Here is a 21,324-nt window from a genome sequence, read left to right as displayed (position 1 = left end):
GATGGGAGGACGTTGGCAAAAAAATTGACTCATAAGTTTTTACTTCATATTGTATTATGAAAAAAAAAACTGCTTTCGCATATATTTTTAATCGATCGAAAAATGATCACATTTCGAGTGCACATCCAATGTATAATACACACGTAATATTGCAATAATAACTAACACGGTATGGGTGGTGGAATCGATCGTAAACCAAATAGCTGTAACGAGACAATGCGACTATGCGAGGTTAAAGCGGCGACGACCATTATAATTAAACAGGCAGGTACCTACTTTTAAGCTTCAGCCTTGCGACAAACGAATTTCTTTTCGTCGGGAGAGGATGGCGGAATGTTGTAATTCGATTCACATGCGGCATAAATGGTTCATTCGGATTATTATTATTATTATTTTATTATTTTTTTTTTTTTTATTGTTCACTGTAATAATTGAACTAGCACGTGTGCTGTAACGACTACGTAGTCGCTCTAATAGTCCAGCAACACCGCTGCCGCTGCGGCCCGGGAAACATGCCCACGATAGTAATTCGTTAAACAGCGCGCGGGTTTGGACAAATGTTTATGTAATTCGTTGTCCGGAAGATTATGTTGATTGTTGTGTGCCCGCGTGTGCGTGGGTTGTGACGAGATAAAAATAAGATGAAAAAAAAAAAGCGAACAAATTAAAAGGTGAAATAAAAAACCTGTTTACCCTCCCAACCGTGTAAAGTATTCCCTTTTCTGCACGAGAATACACACCGTGTATTTCTCCTACTCGGACAACACTCCCACTCTTCCATGGCAGTCCAAGGTCTGCACCACCGTCTTATCCGCGCGTCTCCTCGTCGACCGTCGTAAGACACGGGTAATCGAAAAGTGAAAGTGCGGTGTACCAGACGTGTGTAATCGCCGTACGACAGCAGTGTTTGATGCAACGCCGTTGCCAAAGTACGAAACCGCCGCCGCGTTTGTTATTAAAAACAACCGTTTAATTTTTATCAGTGACGAAAATGAGTGATTTCTACGATAGGGTAACGATTCGTCGAGCAACCATCTGTCATGCCATCTTCCTATTATTGTAACTCTCAAACGCCACCACCTTTACCGCCGGCCAGGACTCTAAGGCGCAGGAAGTCACTATTTGTCGATAAAGGTTTGATCACACCCCACGGTTATAAAAGCACACGATTCGAATACGTAAACGGTCTTATATTAATTAAAAGCCACTCGCAGAAAATCGTTGTAGGATGACAAATAATTATTATTTCGGTATTTCAATACTATTCCCAAAAGTCGGCCTTTCGTCGTTTCGTGATAACAGATCATTCACGTTTGTCAATTATTGTTTATGCTTTTGGTTTTGTTTATTCTGACATCAGAAATATGTTGAAAATGTCAACTAAACAAACCATTATAATAACTCAAAATAAACGATAGTTCATCACGATTTTTAACTAGGAATACAAATACTAATTAAAGCCGAGGCAACTGTAAATTATTAATTATTTTTTAAAATTATCACTGCTTATTAGTGGATACTCGAGAATCACGAATGATTAATCATAATTTTTAGATATTTTTGATGATGACCTGATGACATATGATTATATTACACACTTGAAGGTCATATCGTGGGAAGAACAAATATTACAAATTATAATAAATTAATAACCTAATAATGTTTTTTGATTGTTTTACTACAGTATTATTACTATTATGTATTGCTATATTGATAATACTTTAAATAGTTATAATTGAATTATATTAATTACGTATTAATAGTTTGTAAACGATTAAAAGATACTGAATTAATACTTAAATAAAATGAGATCTTAGTTTTTTTTTTTTTTTTGTGAAAGGAAAGTACATAATCATTTGCTACATAAATAATATGCATTTATCTAGATGAAAATATAATTGAGTGCCGTAATCTTACCGAAATAATTAGCCAACTGTAAATAATCGAGCGTGTGCTTTAACTAACCATACACATTTGTATTATTTTGAGGATACGCCTTTTTAACACATTCAATATACCAATGATTTCTTTAGTTTCTATATCGTCACAATCCGTAATTAGTTTCATAAAGGACGTCCCTGAACAACTTGACTACAAAATAAGTCCATGTGATTTTATAAACGAACAATTGTTAAGTGTAGTATTGAAGACGGTTTTCCTCGAAGGGAAATTTGAGTCACAAGAGCTATCTTTATTTTTTGATAATGGTAAGTTGTGTGCTTACTACTAATTAACTGTTTGGTAACGCACTAAATAGACATTTTATTTTGAAAAATGTTCACATATGCATACCTATTATTTTTTTACGTTGATACAATTTGTATAGATATATTTGGATAAATTATAATATGACACTGTAATTGTTTTTTAGTTAAAAATCTGGTATGAACCTACTATTTTATTAATAATATATATTTATTTTATAAAAAAAAAATATTGTTTGTACAGATACTGGGAATACTATAAAACAGGAAATACCGGAGAATATCTATGTTTTCGATTCATTTAGCTCTGATAATTCCTCTGATGATGACGGAGAAAATGTCAAACGTGTACCCGAATATCCATGCAAAGATCGAGTTTTGCCAGCTCCGCCGAGCGATGAACGAAACTATGGAATTGGTCCATTGGTCAATAAGGCTAGGAAACGATTTAAAAAAGGATGGTCATTTGGATCACTTAGATCACTTGGCATAAAACAAATAGGAAAATTAAGCCAAGGAAATCTAACAGCCGACTTTGGTAAGTAAACATATTACAATTTGAATACATTTATAAATAATGTTTATTTATAATATGTAATGGACAATTTGATGGTCTACAGATAATCGAACTTATGAAAGCACATCAGATAAAAGTATTGACAAAAGTTTCAATTCATTGGCGAATAGTAATAGTCCGTCTTCATCTGTTTTCTATATTCCCATATATAAACACATTATGTAAGCATTTTGATTTAGAATTAAGATATGTATGATGTACCTATTGTATTTTATCTAACATAAGACAATTGAAATCAAATATTTATTTATAGAGGAAATGGTGAAATTCGACCTATACGAAACAGGAGCAAACCTCCATCGTCCATTGATTCGAGACGTCTGAGTGTAGCAAGACCTAGTTCACCACCACCCCCTCCACCAGTAAAACGACATTCAACTGGTAAAACTCTATTATGGACAATTAATATAACTCGTTATGAGTTCATAATAATGGTCATTTTAATTAATAATGATAAATAAATAGTAATGCATATTACTATTCATAATAAATTACATAAAAAATGCATATTTTTCCCATTTTTAACCCTTTAATAATTTTTTAAAAAGTATGAACATTTTAGTCATTTTTGTAGAAAAATGTCATTGTTATTGATCACATCAATGACCTTTCCATAACCAAAAAATAAATAAATGTTTTTCTCTCGTTATGTAATCCTAAAATCAGATTTTGGTTGAAACTTGAAAATTGGAACAAACAACGTAATATTCCTTAAAAAAAAAAACTAAACAATTATTTTTTAAAGTTTTAATATTTAAGTTTTTCCTGAAAATTTCATTTTTTTTTTTTTTTGGGTTGCATCACTCGTCTTTTTCTACATTATGTGTAAGTAACTGTTGTGTGTAATATTTTAGGGAACACCACTTATGGTTCATTGCCTCGTTCAATTTACAATTCTAAAGGAAGGCCAGTCATTTCATTGGATAAGAGTAGCACTGAGTCAACGTCTGAAAATGGTATTATTTTTAATTAATTCATTACAGTAATTTTATATTTACGATAACACATTTTATTTCATAGGTTCAAATCATGGTTCAGATTTGTGCATGCGATTTGCTGACGAACCGTTGTATCAGTTTTATGCAGCTGACATAACTGAAGTATGTTTTATTTTAAAATTATTATTAAGTTATTTGTATACATAAACAAATTATATGTTTGATAGTATTAATTTTAATTTTTTTTTATTTTTACAGCGGACAAAAAGTGTTTTTGCTGGTGACATTATGGAAGAATGTGATGGTTATGAAGAAATTAGTTCAATTTCAAGTAGACCATCAGCTTTAGAGCTTATAACACCTTGTACATCTGGTCACGGGCAACATAGATCTTTATGGTGTGAAGTTCCAGAAGTAAAAAATAGTGGCATTATTGGTAAGTTATTTTATAATTTTTAAAAATTAAAAAAAAACACAATATTACTTGTCTTATTGATTTTAATAGACTCGTTAACGCCAAGAGAGCGAAAGTTACAAGAAGCAAAGTTTGAATTGATAACTTCTGAAGCATCTTATTTTAAATCTCTAACTGTACTTGAGAAACATTTCATAAATAGTCATTCAATGAATGATAATACAATTTTAAGTAAAAAAGATCAAAAGATTTTATTTGGAAATGTTAACCCGGGTAAGTACATCATAGAATGTTCATTAAATATGAAAATGTTAGCAGGTCGTAATACATTTTTTATTTTAGTACGAAAATGTTCTGAAAAATTACTAGCGGCATTTGAAAAATGTTGGCAAGACAACATACTACTTAGTGGACTTAGTGAAATTTTATATACACATTCTAAGGAAAACTTTGATATTTTTGTAAAATATTGCTCAAATCAAATTTATATAGACCGTACTTTAAAATCATTAAGGTAAAATATTAAAATTGCATTTAAATGTTTAATTATCAAATAAGCATTAACATAAACTTTAAAAATATATAATTTAATTTTAGAGAAAATCAAAAATTCAATGAAGCTTTACAAAGACTGGAATCAGATCCAAAGTGCCAATCGCTCTCTCTTCATTCGTTCCTAATGTTACCTATGCAAAGAATAACTAGATTACCTCTACTTGTTGATGCTATTTTGTCACAAATGGATTCCAAAGAAAACTCTTTGGAGTATCAAATGTGTGAATTGACTTTAGCTTCTTTAAACGCTGTATGTATAATATAATTTTATTTCAACAAACAGTCATTTTACTGTTAATCATTTTTTTTATATTTTTATTTTGTATTAGATTGTTCAAAACTGCAATGAAAGTACTAGAAAATTAGAACGTTATGAAGAAATGCTGTTACTCAGTCAACAATTAGAATTTTCTAGTAAAAAAGAAATGAAAGCTATGTCAGTAGCTTCTAGTTCACGCTGGTTAGTTCGTTCTGGTTCTATGTTGCATTTGACTGGTCCAGATGCAAAGTTAACATTTAGTCGAAAATTGATACGACCAACTAAACTTTACTTCTTCCTATTCAACGATATGTTTTTCATAGCAAAACGCAAAAGGTATTTCAATATATATATAAACGCAAAAATAAATAATAATCATAAAAATATTTATATCTATATTTTTACAGTGATGGAAATTATACAGTGATAGATTATTGTGCAAGAAATTTTGTAGAAATGGAACATGCCACTGAATTAATTATTCCTTCATCTTATAAGAACCTTTTGAAGCTAACTATTTTAGAAAACCACGAAGGAAAGACTGTTGAAATGGTATGATTTTATTTTTTAACTATAGATTAAAGACATATTCGTTTTAAATATTTAATTCATTTTACAGTTGTTGAGTTGTGATTCTGAATCTTCAAAAAAACGCTGGATTGAAGCAATGTCACCTCCTATCAGTTCCAATCCTGAAGAAACACTATACAATGAATGGGACTGTCCTCAAGTGTTTTCAGAACATCCTTACACTGCTATCCAACCCGATGAACTGTCATTACAAAATGGAGACATTGTAAAAGTCTTGACTAAAATGAATGATGGTAATACTTTTATTGCAAATTAAAATAAAATCTTTAAGTCTTGACATAAAAGAATATTTTTTTAAAACTATTGATTTATTGTAGGATGGTACCACGGTGAGCGAATTCGTGATGGTGAGAAAGGTTGGTTTCCTGGTAATTACACATCTGAAATAGCATCACAACATGCTAGAGCAAAAAATCTTAAACAACGTTACCGTTTGTTAGCCATGTCTGGAAGTTACCTGCAGTCTCGACAAGATAAAATTAAAAAAAAAAAAAGTAGTCAAATTATTTAAATTGAATTATTGTTAGAAAAACATTGTATACATTTTAAAAATAAAACCTCCCTAACAAGTAAATAAATTATAAATTATTATAAAACAGTTGTTTTTTTGTTAATAATTTGTTCTGCTTTTGACTTTAACTTGTAATAATATACTATTAGTATTTAATTTACATCAACATTTATTCCAATATATATATATATACCTATATAAAAAAAGAATAGAAAAGATTTAAAAAAAGAAAAATTTACTAAAACCTATAAGTTTCAACAGATGTCGATCAATACTTGAATTCTTGTAGAAAACAAAAAATGTGGGAAGGCACTTTAGATTTGATTTATAATATTATGTTATGTTTATTTACCGGTTAATTTATTTTGTTTAATGTAAAACTATTTATCCTTTTTGTACTTACCTTGACAAGGTTAAATACTTAACCTCGCTCATTTAATTTTAATTAAATAAATGTAAATAAATTATTGTTTATGATTTTATAATGTATTATTGTTACTGTTATTTACAATTATTATACTTTTTACTTAAAAATAAAGTATAGAAAATATTATGCTTATAATATTATTTTTTGAAATGTGTATTTAACATTTTTAATTTAATGATGTCTTGAGAACACTCCGTTAAACTATTTTTATAGGAAATTTGATCAATCATTTAAATGGTTTAATGTTCATGAAGTCATGACTTACACTGCTTACAGAGATCCAAAACTAACAAAGCTATGAAAACGTTAGGCACCATGTGTAACATAATATAGTCATTATATTAATTTGGATTCTGAGGAGTTCAGACTTTGATGTTGAGACAGTGTCATTCTCTATTTCTAACAGTATTTCATAATTTATTTGTATTATTATTTTAAGAGTGCAATTAGAATAAAATAAAATATAAGTCATAGGTCTCCCAACACAAAAGCCTCACTCACACACCTACAAGCATATTTTTTTATCATATAAAAAAATATATTCAATGAAATAAAAACATAGTGTTTATGTAGTTTAGTATAACTATGTATTTGTTTTGATCGTGATAACTAAAACGTAATACATTTTCATACAATACACTATTATTGTATTCATCGATCAAATAATAAAATAAATAATATATATATATAATAATTATTAATTATTAATATGAGGAAGTATAGTGTTTCAAATTACTAACACTGTAAGTTTTACTTTACATTCGAATAAACTGGATGTTTTCTATTCTTGATAAATTAAAATTAAACAATATTTCTGAGGAATAGTTTCGAATGTAAAGTTTATTATGGCTAAGAGCGCTCATCGAGAGTACGCGTTTTTGATTAATAAGTTCGAAAGAAAGAAAACGGTTTTATAAGTATTTAGTGAAAGAGTAAGCAGAAGACGTTGGAGATGATGATCGCTTAGGTGATTGTTTTTTTTTTCATGGAAATAATCATGGCTATGACTTTGAAAAGATTTCTATATAACAGAAAGTCAAACAATATTACGAGTAATAGAAAAGAATACAATTCCTATAATATTTTGTTGATTGTTAAAACGTTTAATAAAAAATATTAATTTTTCTGATTGATTTTTTTATTGTTAATCAATTTAAATTATTTACTAAGAATAATAAATTATTACAACTACCTACTAATTCGTATAACATATTTTAATTAGGTCTATTTTTTTTTTATAGATTGATCAATACGGTAAGTATATTACATTGTACAAGTAAATTGTTAAAAAATAAAACAATTTAATAGTTTATGTAGTAATAAGAATGGTTATAAACGTATAACTGTTATAAGATACTTTTTAAATTAGGTACAACGTAAAGCATTGTAGATTATGAACTGTATATTCGGTGACTTCGTATCAAGTATAATTACTAATTAATGTGGTAAACAAATATTTTACCACTCGCCTATACATACATTTATAATCAACCTAAAATCTAAATTATAACTTTCTTTTAATTTATATTGTTATGCTTCGAAATTGTACGAATTTTGATAATAATATTATTATCGATTACATTATAAATTTAACCTATTCAGAACGCACCCGCATATATAAACATTTATGACGTCAGTTTATTATTATAAAATATTCAATCAAAATTGTGTAAATTATTATCGTTGAACTTTGACGTAATATCGTTAATGGATAAAGTACACTTTCATATCATAGTGTATGTGTCGTGTCACGGCGGAAGCGAAATTAGAGAACAAAAACCTTGTTGTGCCTAATAATACTATTTTGTTGCATAGGTATGTCAAAAATGTTTTCACACTGGCATTCGACGATAACAAACTTTAATGCACTTTCGCTACAACGGAGTGGTCTTTAAACGTAAAATGGTCCCAGGAAAAAGACCCAACATATCGTTTTGAAAAATAAAAAATGCACAATTACTAAACTAAAATACATCTCACAAGTGTATAACTTTCTACACAGATACTCGTTTAAACGCAAATACTCATTATCTTGAAAATTTTTAATGTTTTTGAAAATGTTTACTATACTGGTTTGAATTTGGATTTTTATGTATTTAAATTATTAAAAAAATATTTTGCTTAGGAATATAAAATTAAAAATATATGCTTTCATTTAACAAAGAAATAAAATTAAAATGTGACGATAACGATAAAATAATATTTATTTCAGTTTGTAATGACTAAATTATTTTTTAAAAATATTTACGAAAACAAATTAATTTATGATTAAAATTAAAATTATTAATGTTAGACATTTAAGTTATATGTCACTGTACTGTAATTTGTACGATGGCATGAAAAAAATGTATACATTTCAAACACCTTTACATACTGAATATTATAAAAAATATTAATATTTCATTCAATTTAAATGAATAATATTATCTTTAATATTTTAGTTTTAAGAATGGTGCATGGAGTGTAAAAGGTAGAGGTCCGTTACAGCTTTCCAGAAACATTTATTTTTCCTGGTATTTAAGTGCCTCTCTCAAAGTTGTTAAGAGAATTTGCGTCTATCGCAGTTTGGCAGCTATAATCATGGATGAGTAGTATCGAACACGCCTCTTGGCAGGTTTCGATATTGTAGAAATTGATTTATAAAAAAAAAAATAATAATAAACTTTTCGTAGAAACATGAAATTCAAATTCAAATTTTAGTTTACGTAAAAAATGTCTTGTAAAAATAAATCATTTTTAACCTTAACAGTTCAACCAGAAATGAAACCGACTTGTAAGTATAATAAAAACTATATCTATACCGTCGCGAAAAGTAATACAAAATGCATTGAAATCGCAGAGCTATTCTTCAGTTATTGCCTCCGAATTCACCTCAAGTTCATGTAGCCGTGGGCGCCCTCGCCAAAAGCTATAGAACACATCGTTAACTTATCGGGGTAAAAGTATATTCCACGAGACGTGTGTTTTAATAATTCTTTTAGTTATCTAACTATCGTAAAGAGATTCGTCGGGAACATGCTCATTTTAGTCGATTCATTTTAAATCCAAAATCTACAACATTTATATATATATACTATTATTTCCCTATATTATTACATTAAAGACGTTTGCCGCGGATTAACTAAAAACATTGATATAACAAAATACAAATAAGTAAAGCGTTTATAATACCTACCCTCTGCGGTTGTGTCGTCGATTTGTATTATGTTTTTTTTTTCTAGTGGTGGGTTATTTACAGTGCACATGTGCAACTTTACTTTCGGTTTGTTAGGTAAGTATGCGTATAGTAGGTATACCTACTTAAATTATAAATACAAAATGAATTCAATTATCTACGCATAGACTGCCGTTATGTAATACAATCAAAGTTGTCACTTGTCATCGTGTAGTATACTTATTCAAATACTATAAAGTGTATATTTCCGTTCATAATCATTACGTAATGATACATACATAAATAATTTCTCTTTCTTTCGCAAATTCATTGACATATTTTAAAATAATTCTCTGCTTTTTTTTTCAAAATCTTTCACTATCTATAACTATCGATAAAAAAGAATATTTGTAAAGGACGCTGGACGGTGATTTGTCAGAACACTCAGGACAAAAAACACCCGTCGTTGTAAAATCAATAGATTCATCGACCCGCTCGGAATCTAAAAAACAACTAATACATAATAATATATATTACTATTATTTTGCAAAATACACGTATAATATAAAATAATATTATGCTTTCTACATTAAAATATTATAAATATAAGTTCAGAGTTCATTCATAAAATGCGAATATCCATTGTAGGTACACTTGCATGGCTGCTTAAAATATCAATATTAAAAACTAAAATTGTACGTCATAAATAATCCAAGTGTTTTGATATTCTTATACACTTTTTACCTTTATAACTCAAACAGACTAAATTAAAATCAATAGTCTAAAGTTTGTATAAAATTGTATTTGTTGTTAATGCAATTTAAATGTTTAAAATAATCTTTTTTCAATCATTTTTTTTCTTTATATAAGTTATATTGTATACGTCCGAAGATACTAAGTTGGCGTTATTAATCTAATGGAAATAAAATAATTGTATTTCCAGATTATAATGATATTCGCGCGCTTGATATTTTCGATTATAGTGGTAACAATACCGAACGAGCGCAAGGTGTAACTCTACAAACACGCGAATAATTTACTTGAAATACAGTTATTTATAAGTTATTTAGTTTTACAGCATCGAAATATCAAATTGGTGAAATAATTGGAACACCACTCATACTTATTATATTATTAACATTTACGTTTATTCGTCGTAAATAGAAAGTTAATTTCAACTTATTTAAGTCACCCTTGAAAAAATGAAAAAATCATAAAATTGAAAATGGAATAACGCGGGTTCGTGATTAATATTAATTCATTCTTGATCCTTAATTAGGTATCATCTCGATAATTAGTTGACCCTTTAACGTTAAGCATAATTAATTATATTAGAATTCAGATTTCTTGTTATATAGAAAATAAATCGTTAATGTATACCTGTATAGTGTATAATAAACCTTTTCGTATTATTATGTATAATATAAAATAATTAATAACCTTTCAATTTATATAAATATTTTAAATTTTACTTTAAGTTATCTCGTCATCTCGACAATGTTAAGATTTTTTTTAATTTAACGACATTTATTATTCATTACCAATACGTATCCCGTAGGTTGGATGGTTGAGATCAAGTATACAATATACATATATAATATAATTCTATCTAAAAATCAATAGTATACGATGTATCAGAATTTCTCCGTGTAAAACATAACTAAGGTAAACTTTTTAATTTGTGTAATCTATTTTTTTTAATAAATATCGAATTATCGAAAACATCTTAAAGCTAAGTTTCACCGCTTGATTCAAGAGTAATATTTATTATTAATGTTATTTAAATTTTAAATAGCTAGTTATAAATGTATGATGTTTTTTATAAAACTTATCAACATTTATAATAATATTATAATTACATTTTCACGTTTACTTATTATTACATTTTGTGAATAAATCAAGTAAATCTCATTATCTTTTATTTTAAAACTGTTAATTTTTAAATCGCTTAAACATAATTATTATATGGCATTATTTTTTTTTACAAATATTTAATTATTACATTTATTAGTTACAAATAACTAATGCTATGTTAAACATTTATCATGGTTTAAAACCATTTATTTTATAATATAATATGATAGGTATACTTTTCTTCTAGTGTGTTAGTGTGTATAATGAGTATGAAGTTGATATATACCTATTTAACTAATTATCAACTCATATTTGACGATTTAATTGTTTACACATTAATTATATTAGATTACACAAACCCTATAAATTTTTTTTATTTTTATATACTAAATTCTTAAATCAACGAAAAGTATAAATTATATAAATATTATATTAGGTACACAAAATAATAACAGAAAAGTTACTTTTAACTAGTGACTACCTTGCAGGGATTGATGATTTCCTGCTAATAAAATAAAATAATAAAATATAATCCTAAGTATCTGTAAATCACTTCCAAGTCCCAATGGCCACTACTAAAAGATGGTAAAAAGTAAATATAGTGAATATTATGACTAAAAAAATTCACAAATATCTTAAAGTTACCATCTATGGCCCTTGTTGACCGATTAAACACTAGTTATACCAACTTAAACTTTGTTTAGAAACTTAAAACTTTGCGTGAAAACAGCAATTTATTCTTTAAGTCTTTGAATCAGTTATGCTCGACTTCTCTTTACTTCTTCAAAATACCCATAAATGACTAGGTACGCTTCAAAGCACTGAATCAATATGTAAGCACGTAATATTCCCCAACTTATCATTGATTACCCTTCTTTATTATCCAAACTTAATACACCCCTTTCTGTTCTTTCTGTCCTTAACAACGAGATCCATAATATCCGTAATTTTTTCTTCCCATACTTTTATCTATTTAGGTTTTTTATTTTTAATTTAGTTATTTTAACAATAATATAATTATATTCAAATAAGTTCATCTAAAGAAAAAGATAATTTTATTAAAATTACATAATCTTTATGTAATATAAAATTATTTTTATAAATATCAAAGTAAGAAAGTACGTAAATAGGTAATTATAACTTTACTTATAGTTGAAACCTAGGTTAATATTTACTAACTCATCATACATATTAATATTATAATATGATTCTTATATTATAGTTCCTCTTTATTACCATAAGTTATATTCTCAATTAAATTATAAGAAACCCTATTTCGATGTTACATGTATTATATATTTAAATATAAAAATGTATTAAGTTTAGATACATTGTATAAAATAGATTAAAATTATCGGTACTTGAGCATAAATGGAATCTGTGAGATTAATCTTGTTAGATACCTAATTAACTCTCAAACTCTGTCAGGAATAATAAAAATAAGTAACGTAAATTATAATGCACTACTTTTAAAATCAAAAAGTAAATAAGCTTCATATTCAGCTACCAAAAACTTAATTAAAACAAACTTAAAAGTAATGTGACAATAATTGTATTACTATTTGTAATACTACAGTCTTAACGTTACAACGTTAGAATAACTTATGTAATTCATTATGTTATTGATAAAAATTAATTTCTTCAATAGACTTTATAAATTAATAGCGAGCAAGCAAATAAGTGTTTTTCAAACATAAATATTGTAATTTTAAAAAAATATCAGATTTCTAACGAGTATAATGAATTACAAAAAAATAACTAAAACCATATATTTTTATTTTAACATTCAATTTTTTGAAATGCTTATAATAAAATTGAGGTTTTATATTTTTAATAGTCGTAGATTTCTGTAAAAACAACTTATTAGAAACTTAAAACTTTGTATAATACTTTATAGCATTATTTATTAAAATTATATACTCAATTACAGTATAATTTGAAAATTTTTATTTTAAACATACTTCAAAATGCACTAAAAATATATGAAAAGGTAATTTTAACATGAAAAAAATAATCTTTGATGAAACTTAACTACTTAACCAACTACGTTTGATGTCGTCATAGAACAATACAACATATTTGTATGTAATTGTGAATGATTCTATTGTTACACCATCATTGATACTTGATAGTTGTATACTATATCAAATTCGTTTATTACTCTCATTTCATTCTATGTATTATACATTTTAATAATATTTATGAAAATAGAATATTATATTATAAAAATATAATATACCTAATAATTATTATATATTATATTTATAAAATTTTTTTTTATATATATAAAAGGGTTTAGATGAGATTCACTTAAAGACTCAGAGATTACTATTGCTTGAAGAGGAGGTTAAAAGAGAGACTACCTTTTTTAAATTATTTTTTGTAGAGAACTAATAAATCTACTAAAAATCAAACAAAATTAAGAGGATATCAACATGAAATATGTGTTTATTATTATAAAAAAAACTACGAAACATCTGCTATAAAGCAAGAGGAATTGTAAAGATATCGAATTGAAAATTGCTATTAAACCAAAAGTTAATACTGAAAATGAAATAAAGAAAATTTTTAATGACAAAAGAGCAGAATATATACAATCAATGATGATTCAGTCACAAAACGTATTGGTTTATTGATTTGTGTAGTGGGATCAATAAATTGGAATTTAGACTAAGATTATTATATGGGTTATGGGTAAAGATGAAGATTTGACAAATTTTTCGGAAATCAAATTTGAAGAAGTTAAAAATAAATAGATAATTCAATTGAGTAGATCGAAATGTAGAATTAGTGATGATCAAAACATACTTTAGAATTTCTTCGAAAAGATGATACAAACGTTACAGGTTTCTTATAAAAATACTTGTTGATAATTTATTGAAGTACATTTTTTTTTAAAAATTTTCCATTATAATGATGTTACATTAACCATTAAACATTTATTAGACTACTCATTGATTTAACTATCACATTAAATATTATAGATACATATCTTTGCCGATTTCAAGTAAATATGGTTAATTCAGATCCACGAACAAATGAAGACATAGTTGAACAAGAAGTATTCAGAAATATATTTTTAATTTTTATTTATTTTTTTTGATCTATTTTTTTTTTATTACATGACAAAAATAAAATGTTACATTACCATGAGGGTAAATTTCTGGAAAAAAATACATTATGTACTTCAATTGTCAACAAAGTAACTATAATATGTTCGTATGAAACAGCCTGAGATACATTTTTCATAAATATTATCGGCCATCATTATACCTCTAATTTTATTTATTGTGATTGTTTAATCATAATATATTAATATGTTAAAAAATACATTTAAAATATATAATAAATTCGTTATGATCTGCATGTAAAAGTTTACAAATATCATATAGTTTTCTCACAGTTATTAAATAATATATAAGTTGGCATGTTCTTATTTAGCCAATAAAGTACCATTTTTCTTGGATTATATCTGCTGTAACCAAATTGTATATAACATAAAAAAATACAATACATTTATGTAACAAAAGAAAATTTATTATAAAATTATGATTTGAAACAATTGAAAATTATCAAAATTATAAATATGTTTTTGTATAAATGCAAAATTTAAAAAAAAAATTACCACGATTTTTAATTTCTGTTTTAATAAATGTTAATAATGTTTTATTTTAAAGCATAAATTTGTGATTACTACTCATAATATGATAAATGCAATATTTTTAGAAAAAAATTATATCGACCTACTGTAATCCTAAAAGTAAGATAAAGGAGTTTAATAGTGGCTATACTAAAAATAATATTTAATGAAATATTATTCTTAGTGATATACGTAGGCTGATGACGGTCTTAGCTCAGAATCGTTTTTCGTGTACAATGATATTGAATTCGATTTTAATACACCCACACCCACCTATAACAGTGACTCACTTGACACCTAATGTTTACATCAGAGCGGTACCGACTTGCCTAACTTATTATTATTATAATTTTTTTTTTTTTTTGGTAGTGTTTTTTACTCGGAGTTTCATATTTGTCAAACTCGGCGCAGAAAACAAGCAAAAAAAAAAAAAAGAAAAGAATATTGATGCCATACCGCGCTTGCCAGTTCATTCGCGCTTAAACCTAAACATTTTTTTTTTTTTTAAAAGAAGCAGTAGATTGCAGATATTACTTATAACGTATAAGTACACCTAACATCATTACCCTTCTACTTTACCGGTTGTAACAATCTAACAATAGCTGCCATTTTAACAATTAAGTTATAGTTATAATAATAAGTATGAAAAAATCAATATGCAAATAATCACGGTGCGTTACTCGGTAGAAAATGGGAATTTTCAAAGGATACCTATTCAACTTATTTATTGATTTGTGAATTCTTGAGAAGCAGTCGCGGTCGGTTCTAGCCGTTTATTGGTAATAAAGCAAATCGCGAGACCGTAGTATATAAAAAACCTGCATCCCCTTCACAAATTTAAAAGTCTTTTAAGACCGACGAAAAACTTTTTATTGTTTTTTATTTTAGTAAATTGTTCAATTACTTAATAAATATTGCAATACAAAGTTATAAGTCTAATATAAAATGATTCTAGATAATAATAGTACATAGGTATATATAGGTATTAGGCGCTTGCGCACTATAAATTTAATAGTAAGTTGTTTAATATTATTCATCTACTTATCTGTGTAAAATACGTTTAATTTTTGCAAATATTATAAATATCCTGAAGCATATTGAAGTCTTGGTGGTTGAAATTATAAAATGTCGTTGGTAAATTTATTTACTGTACAGAAAGTATATACGTATTAACTATTAAATTTACTTTTATTTAAATAAGTGAATTTTTCTTAGTTATGTCAATACACAATATTTACTCGAAAGTTAAAACTATGTATAAACTTTTAAATTTAATTAACAGGCTTGTGTAAATATCAAAATAAATAAGCAATATTGATGAACTATTTACTGCGTGTTTACCATCTTTTAAATGTGAAAAATATATAGGTACTAACAATATAACTTGAAAGTAATACCATCAATTATGTGTGCTTACTACCTGTATAAAGTTAACAATTAATTTTTGTCGCTGGGTAGATTATACCAACGCATATGACTGTCACTATTAATTATAATTTTTGTAATAACTAACTAGGTGTTGCATTACAGCTAGCGAGGTTGGTTAACTAGCAAAGTTGGTTATAAATCACAATACATATTATAACGTATATTTTATTTGGATTTTGCTCTCGAAAACGATTTGTTAGAGAATCGACGATAATTGAGTAAGTACTTTCTACCTGGAGCTTGGAGTATAGCTGAAATATCACAAGGGACAATAAATTGTGAAATGAATAGCAAATTTATTTTATTCATGAAAAAGCCAAAAAGATGAATGCGAACGAAGTTATAAAAGAAAAATAAGATAAACATTTTTAATTTTTTCAACTGAAAAACGTACAAATATAAAATAAGAAATCATAAAAAGTAATCTTATATAGCATAAAAAAAATGTTATTTTTGATTTAATATAATATATAAAAAAAAAAACAGTTAACTGCCATAAAGATATGTACATCTGTGTAAATATAGTGTAAGTATACAATAAATAAAACCTATACAAAAGTATCGATATAATTTCATCTGGGCATAGAATTTCTAGAAAAGAAGTTCTGATTTTACCATTTATAAAAAAAAAAACCGAAGCAGAAGGTTGGGTGAGCAATATTGTTCCAAGTGTGTTACAATTTTGTTGTAACATTATACATGAAAAAAATAATAAATCATCACAATAGGAAAATGTATTTGTTTAATTGCTATTTTCATTTATATAAAATTTCTTTGTAACTTAATAAATATTATTATGTTACTAAAACTATAGATAACATTGAAAAATCACCTCTTCGAAGTACCAAATAGATTTGGAGCTACTTGACTACCACGATGCACTACTTCTGTTAATGTTAAACACCGTAAAAAAATACACATCCTGACTTAACTCTGAATCTAAAGTATTGTGTAAATACTATTAATCAAATTGAATTTGAAAATTGTATCTTATAAGACATATTACACATAATACTGTTAGCTTAACTAATAGAGAAAATTTGCAAATATTTTATACATTTTCCAAACATTTAATTTTCTAAAACTATATGTACTTACTGTGTACGTAATGTACTAATGTATTGAATCCACATTTTTTTTCTGTTAAACAGAGTATATGCTTTTATATTTTTTAAAGCATGGAAATATAATATAGATTACATTGTACGAGTAAATTAATTTTGAAAAATGTCTACTCTTTTTAAAAAGATTATTATAATTATATATTTATTTTTTTAATATCTATAATGTCCTGAATGTCGATTGTTAGTTCTAGATAATTTATTTTTACAACGTATTTTGTTAAACGTTATAGTTGGACTATATTTATAAAATAAATATGTTATTCATATATCACTTATATTTAGTAATAAAAAAAATAATATGTAAAATTGCAAAAAAACTATTAACATATTTTTTTAGCATAATATTATAAATATATTCCAAAAATGCATAACATTAAATAAATTACATCATCTAAAGCTTTTTCGTACAACTTTTCTTTCGACTGTAAAAATATTACCCAAAAAACATTAATAATAAGGTTTTGAAAAAAGTATTAAGAAAACTTTTTGTGTACTTAAGGTTATTTATAATAAAACATTGGTATTTCTATAAGTAAAGTTTATTTATGTATCCATGATATACTGACATCTGTTATCTACTGGTTTTTTTTTAATTTCACTGCAAAATGAATAAAAAAAACTATCAAGTTATTATTTTTATTTCCCTCGAGTAATAATAAGAAAAATATATTTTTCAAACTAAGTTATATGATAATTCAATACAACATATATTATATTATAAGCCTTTCATGGTACAATTGATACTGATAAAACATCAACCTGATGTTCTAATTGTAAACAATACAATGCAGTGATTAACGTTTTGTACGCTTGTCGACACTATTTTTAAGATTCTTATTGAATGTGTTTTCAAGCAGAATTTTGAAATAAATAATTGAAGAATAATTTTTTTTAAATCTTTTAACAATATATTAAATAATGAACCGTTTAAACGATAAATTTATAATAACGTGTACGAATGAAATAATAAGCTGCTTATTTAATATGTTTTTACTTTATTTTTATCCCGAACAAATATATTGTTAGTTTTAAACATTGATTTTTTTTTTTTTTGTTACATCTTTCTGTGAACACTTTTTTGAGTAGGAGTGATAAAAAAGTTTTGTGTAGGTATCGTCTTTACAAATAGGACATTGAGTCTAGATGATAAACTTTTAAAACAGGTCATTTCTGGATTATATTTCTTTGTACAAAATAGACAATAATTTTCAATGTACAATAATAATTAAAGATCAGTAAACTCATTATAATTAAGACTCACTGAAAATATATAATGTTCATTGCTAATATATATATTTTTTTTTTGTATGTATAATAAACTCAATAACACACCCATAATAAACGCATACATTTTATTAAAGATGTTGTTTCTATTTTTTTTTTAATTATAATTATTTTAACAAATAAAAAATCGTTATCTGATATGAACATAAAAAACTTCTAACAAAATTGAAATTATTTTTTTAATAAAATGTTGATAATAATGATAAAAAATAAAATAATATTGTGTTTATAAGGCATATTTTACATAATTTATAAAATATGAAATTAATTTTATATAATATTGCTCTTGCTATACTTATTGTAATATATTTTGTTGTGATAATAATATCATGTCGTTAAATAATATAATTTAATGAATCTGAATAAAAAAAGAAACAAGAAGAATATATATAAAGATTCATTTAGTTTTTTAACGAAATATAAAATAATACATCTATCAAATTATGCAGTGAAAAAAAAAATGAAAGTGGTTTAATCGTTTAGTTAATAATAAAGATAGGATACAAATACATCAAATCTATACAACAAGCAAAAAAGTGCTGAAAAATAATCTAAAAAAAAAAAAACAAATCGTATAGATATTTTGACAGCGTTTATAATTTAAATGAATAAAAAGTTGTTATATTGTCTGCAAGCACAGTATTAAATTCTGAGTTAAGCGAAAAATGTACTGTTTACTTTATTTTGTAGAGTTCGTTCAGTATAGTTACTACTAGGCTAGGCGTTTTAAGCTGTTTGAAAATCCTTTTGATTTAATTGTAACGATAAACTTACTGTGTAGTGTTTTTTTACGGTGGATGTAGGATATAAATTGGAAATTGGTTACACTTCGTAGATCAAATAGATAAGAAATGTCCGTATAACCCTGGACGGTAAATTTAGACTTACTAATGACATTTTTATCTATGTAAGTATATGGCATGAGATAAACGATGAAATTGATTTATTATCGTTGATAAGATTTAATAATACTTTTATCAACTTAATACGAACTCTCTCTGCAATCTTCTAATAAACCTTTGATCATATTTTAACAATATAATGGTGTAGGTAATAGTGCGTAACTATTGTGAAAAGTATCAAATTTAAGAAAATTAAGCAAAAACATTTGAACATAGATGAACAGTAACAGTATGAATACGATATTTCTCGTTATTTCGGTGAATTCACTGTAATTAAATGAAAAATTGATAAATGTAAAAATTAAAAAAAAATAATTTTAGTAATTTTCATCAATATATTGAAATTATTAAAAAAGTGTATTCTAAATATAATTGAAAGTCAAGTTTATATCACTTTTTTTTTAAGAATGTTAAAAGTTTTAAACGCATTGAGATGTATTCATCTGTTAACAAGTACCACTCAAAATAAGTTTTAAATTCTGAGCATAGTGAAGTATTTATTGGTTATACAAAGAAAAGTGTATTTTTTAAAAATTGTTTTAAATTCTGAGTGGAGCGATGTATTGATCTAAAATGATGTGATTAAATGATTTTCAAAAAGGGGGTGTTTTTAGATTGAAAATGGGATTTAATTAGTATTTTGAAAATTATCAGAACTTTTTTTGATAACCGGAAAAAAAAAATGAGGAAAACGAGAATTTTTGATAAAATTAATATTATATTTTTTTGGTGTAAGACGAAAACGAACAATACCTACTTGAAATTTTTATCAAATATTTAGATTATAATATTTCATTCATGATAAAATTTTCAAAATATTTTAACAGTTTTATGCTATTTGTAGGCATGAGTAAATTTTCAATTTTTTTTTTTATAAATGTCATCGATAAAAAATTGTTTGCTAGGTAAAAATTTTGAAAATGTAATACATTACTACACAAAAGATGTTTTTATATTTATATAAATATATTAAAAATACATAGTCACGATTTTTTTATATGCATTTGAAGTTAGAATTGCAAACTATTTTTTAGTTGGAAATTCATACAAACTTATCTTTGTATACTCAAGTTTTAAAAATGTTATACAAAATTCCTCATCATAAGTAATTCATACTGAAATCATAAAATATAAAAAATATATGATGGAATTATTTTTATAGATATTTTAAGTTCAAATTACTTATTTAAACGATAATTACAATGTTGATTATTTCGTAATAATTTAAAAAGATTGTTCGCTGGAACAGAGGATTAGAACACGTAACTTTTACGTATTTTATATTATCATAAATTTTACTATATACAATGGCATTTTTAATTTATTTTGTGATATTATAAATTTATACTATGGATTTAAATTATTGCTGTTTAAGGGTATTTAAAGAAAAATAAAGTTAAATTTCAAGTTATAAAAATTGATATAATTTGGTATAAATGTATATTTATTATTTTATTATAA

The 21,324-nt window shown here is 25.6% G+C and overlaps 1 protein-coding gene across 1 annotated transcript in view; it reads left to right on the top strand.

Moving 5' to 3' along the window:
• LOC113553261 overlaps nt 1-6,132 on the top strand; it is a 38,856-nt gene extending 32,724 nt beyond the window's left edge. The window contains exons 5-17 of the mRNA XM_026956491.1: nt 2,449-2,742; nt 2,825-2,942; nt 3,035-3,162; nt 3,636-3,737; nt 3,802-3,881; nt 3,978-4,155; nt 4,225-4,407; nt 4,477-4,648; nt 4,732-4,939; nt 5,019-5,284; nt 5,356-5,500; nt 5,568-5,772; nt 5,857-6,132. Coding sequence (XP_026812292.1) covers nt 2,449-2,742; nt 2,825-2,942; nt 3,035-3,162; nt 3,636-3,737; nt 3,802-3,881; nt 3,978-4,155; nt 4,225-4,407; nt 4,477-4,648; nt 4,732-4,939; nt 5,019-5,284; nt 5,356-5,500; nt 5,568-5,772; nt 5,857-6,050 — 2,273 coding nt within the window. The 3' untranslated portion in view covers nt 6,051-6,132. The remainder of the gene's footprint in view (nt 1-2,448; nt 2,743-2,824; nt 2,943-3,034; nt 3,163-3,635; nt 3,738-3,801; nt 3,882-3,977; nt 4,156-4,224; nt 4,408-4,476; nt 4,649-4,731; nt 4,940-5,018; nt 5,285-5,355; nt 5,501-5,567; nt 5,773-5,856) is intronic.
• The last annotated feature ends 15,192 nt before the right edge of the window (nt 6,133-21,324 follow it).

Source organism: Rhopalosiphum maidis, chromosome 2, assembly GCF_003676215.2.
Source record: "Rhopalosiphum maidis isolate BTI-1 chromosome 2, ASM367621v3, whole genome shotgun sequence".
NCBI classification, from domain to species: domain Eukaryota; kingdom Metazoa; phylum Arthropoda; class Insecta; order Hemiptera; family Aphididae; genus Rhopalosiphum; species Rhopalosiphum maidis.
This window is presented reverse-complemented; position numbering and strand designations above follow the sequence as displayed.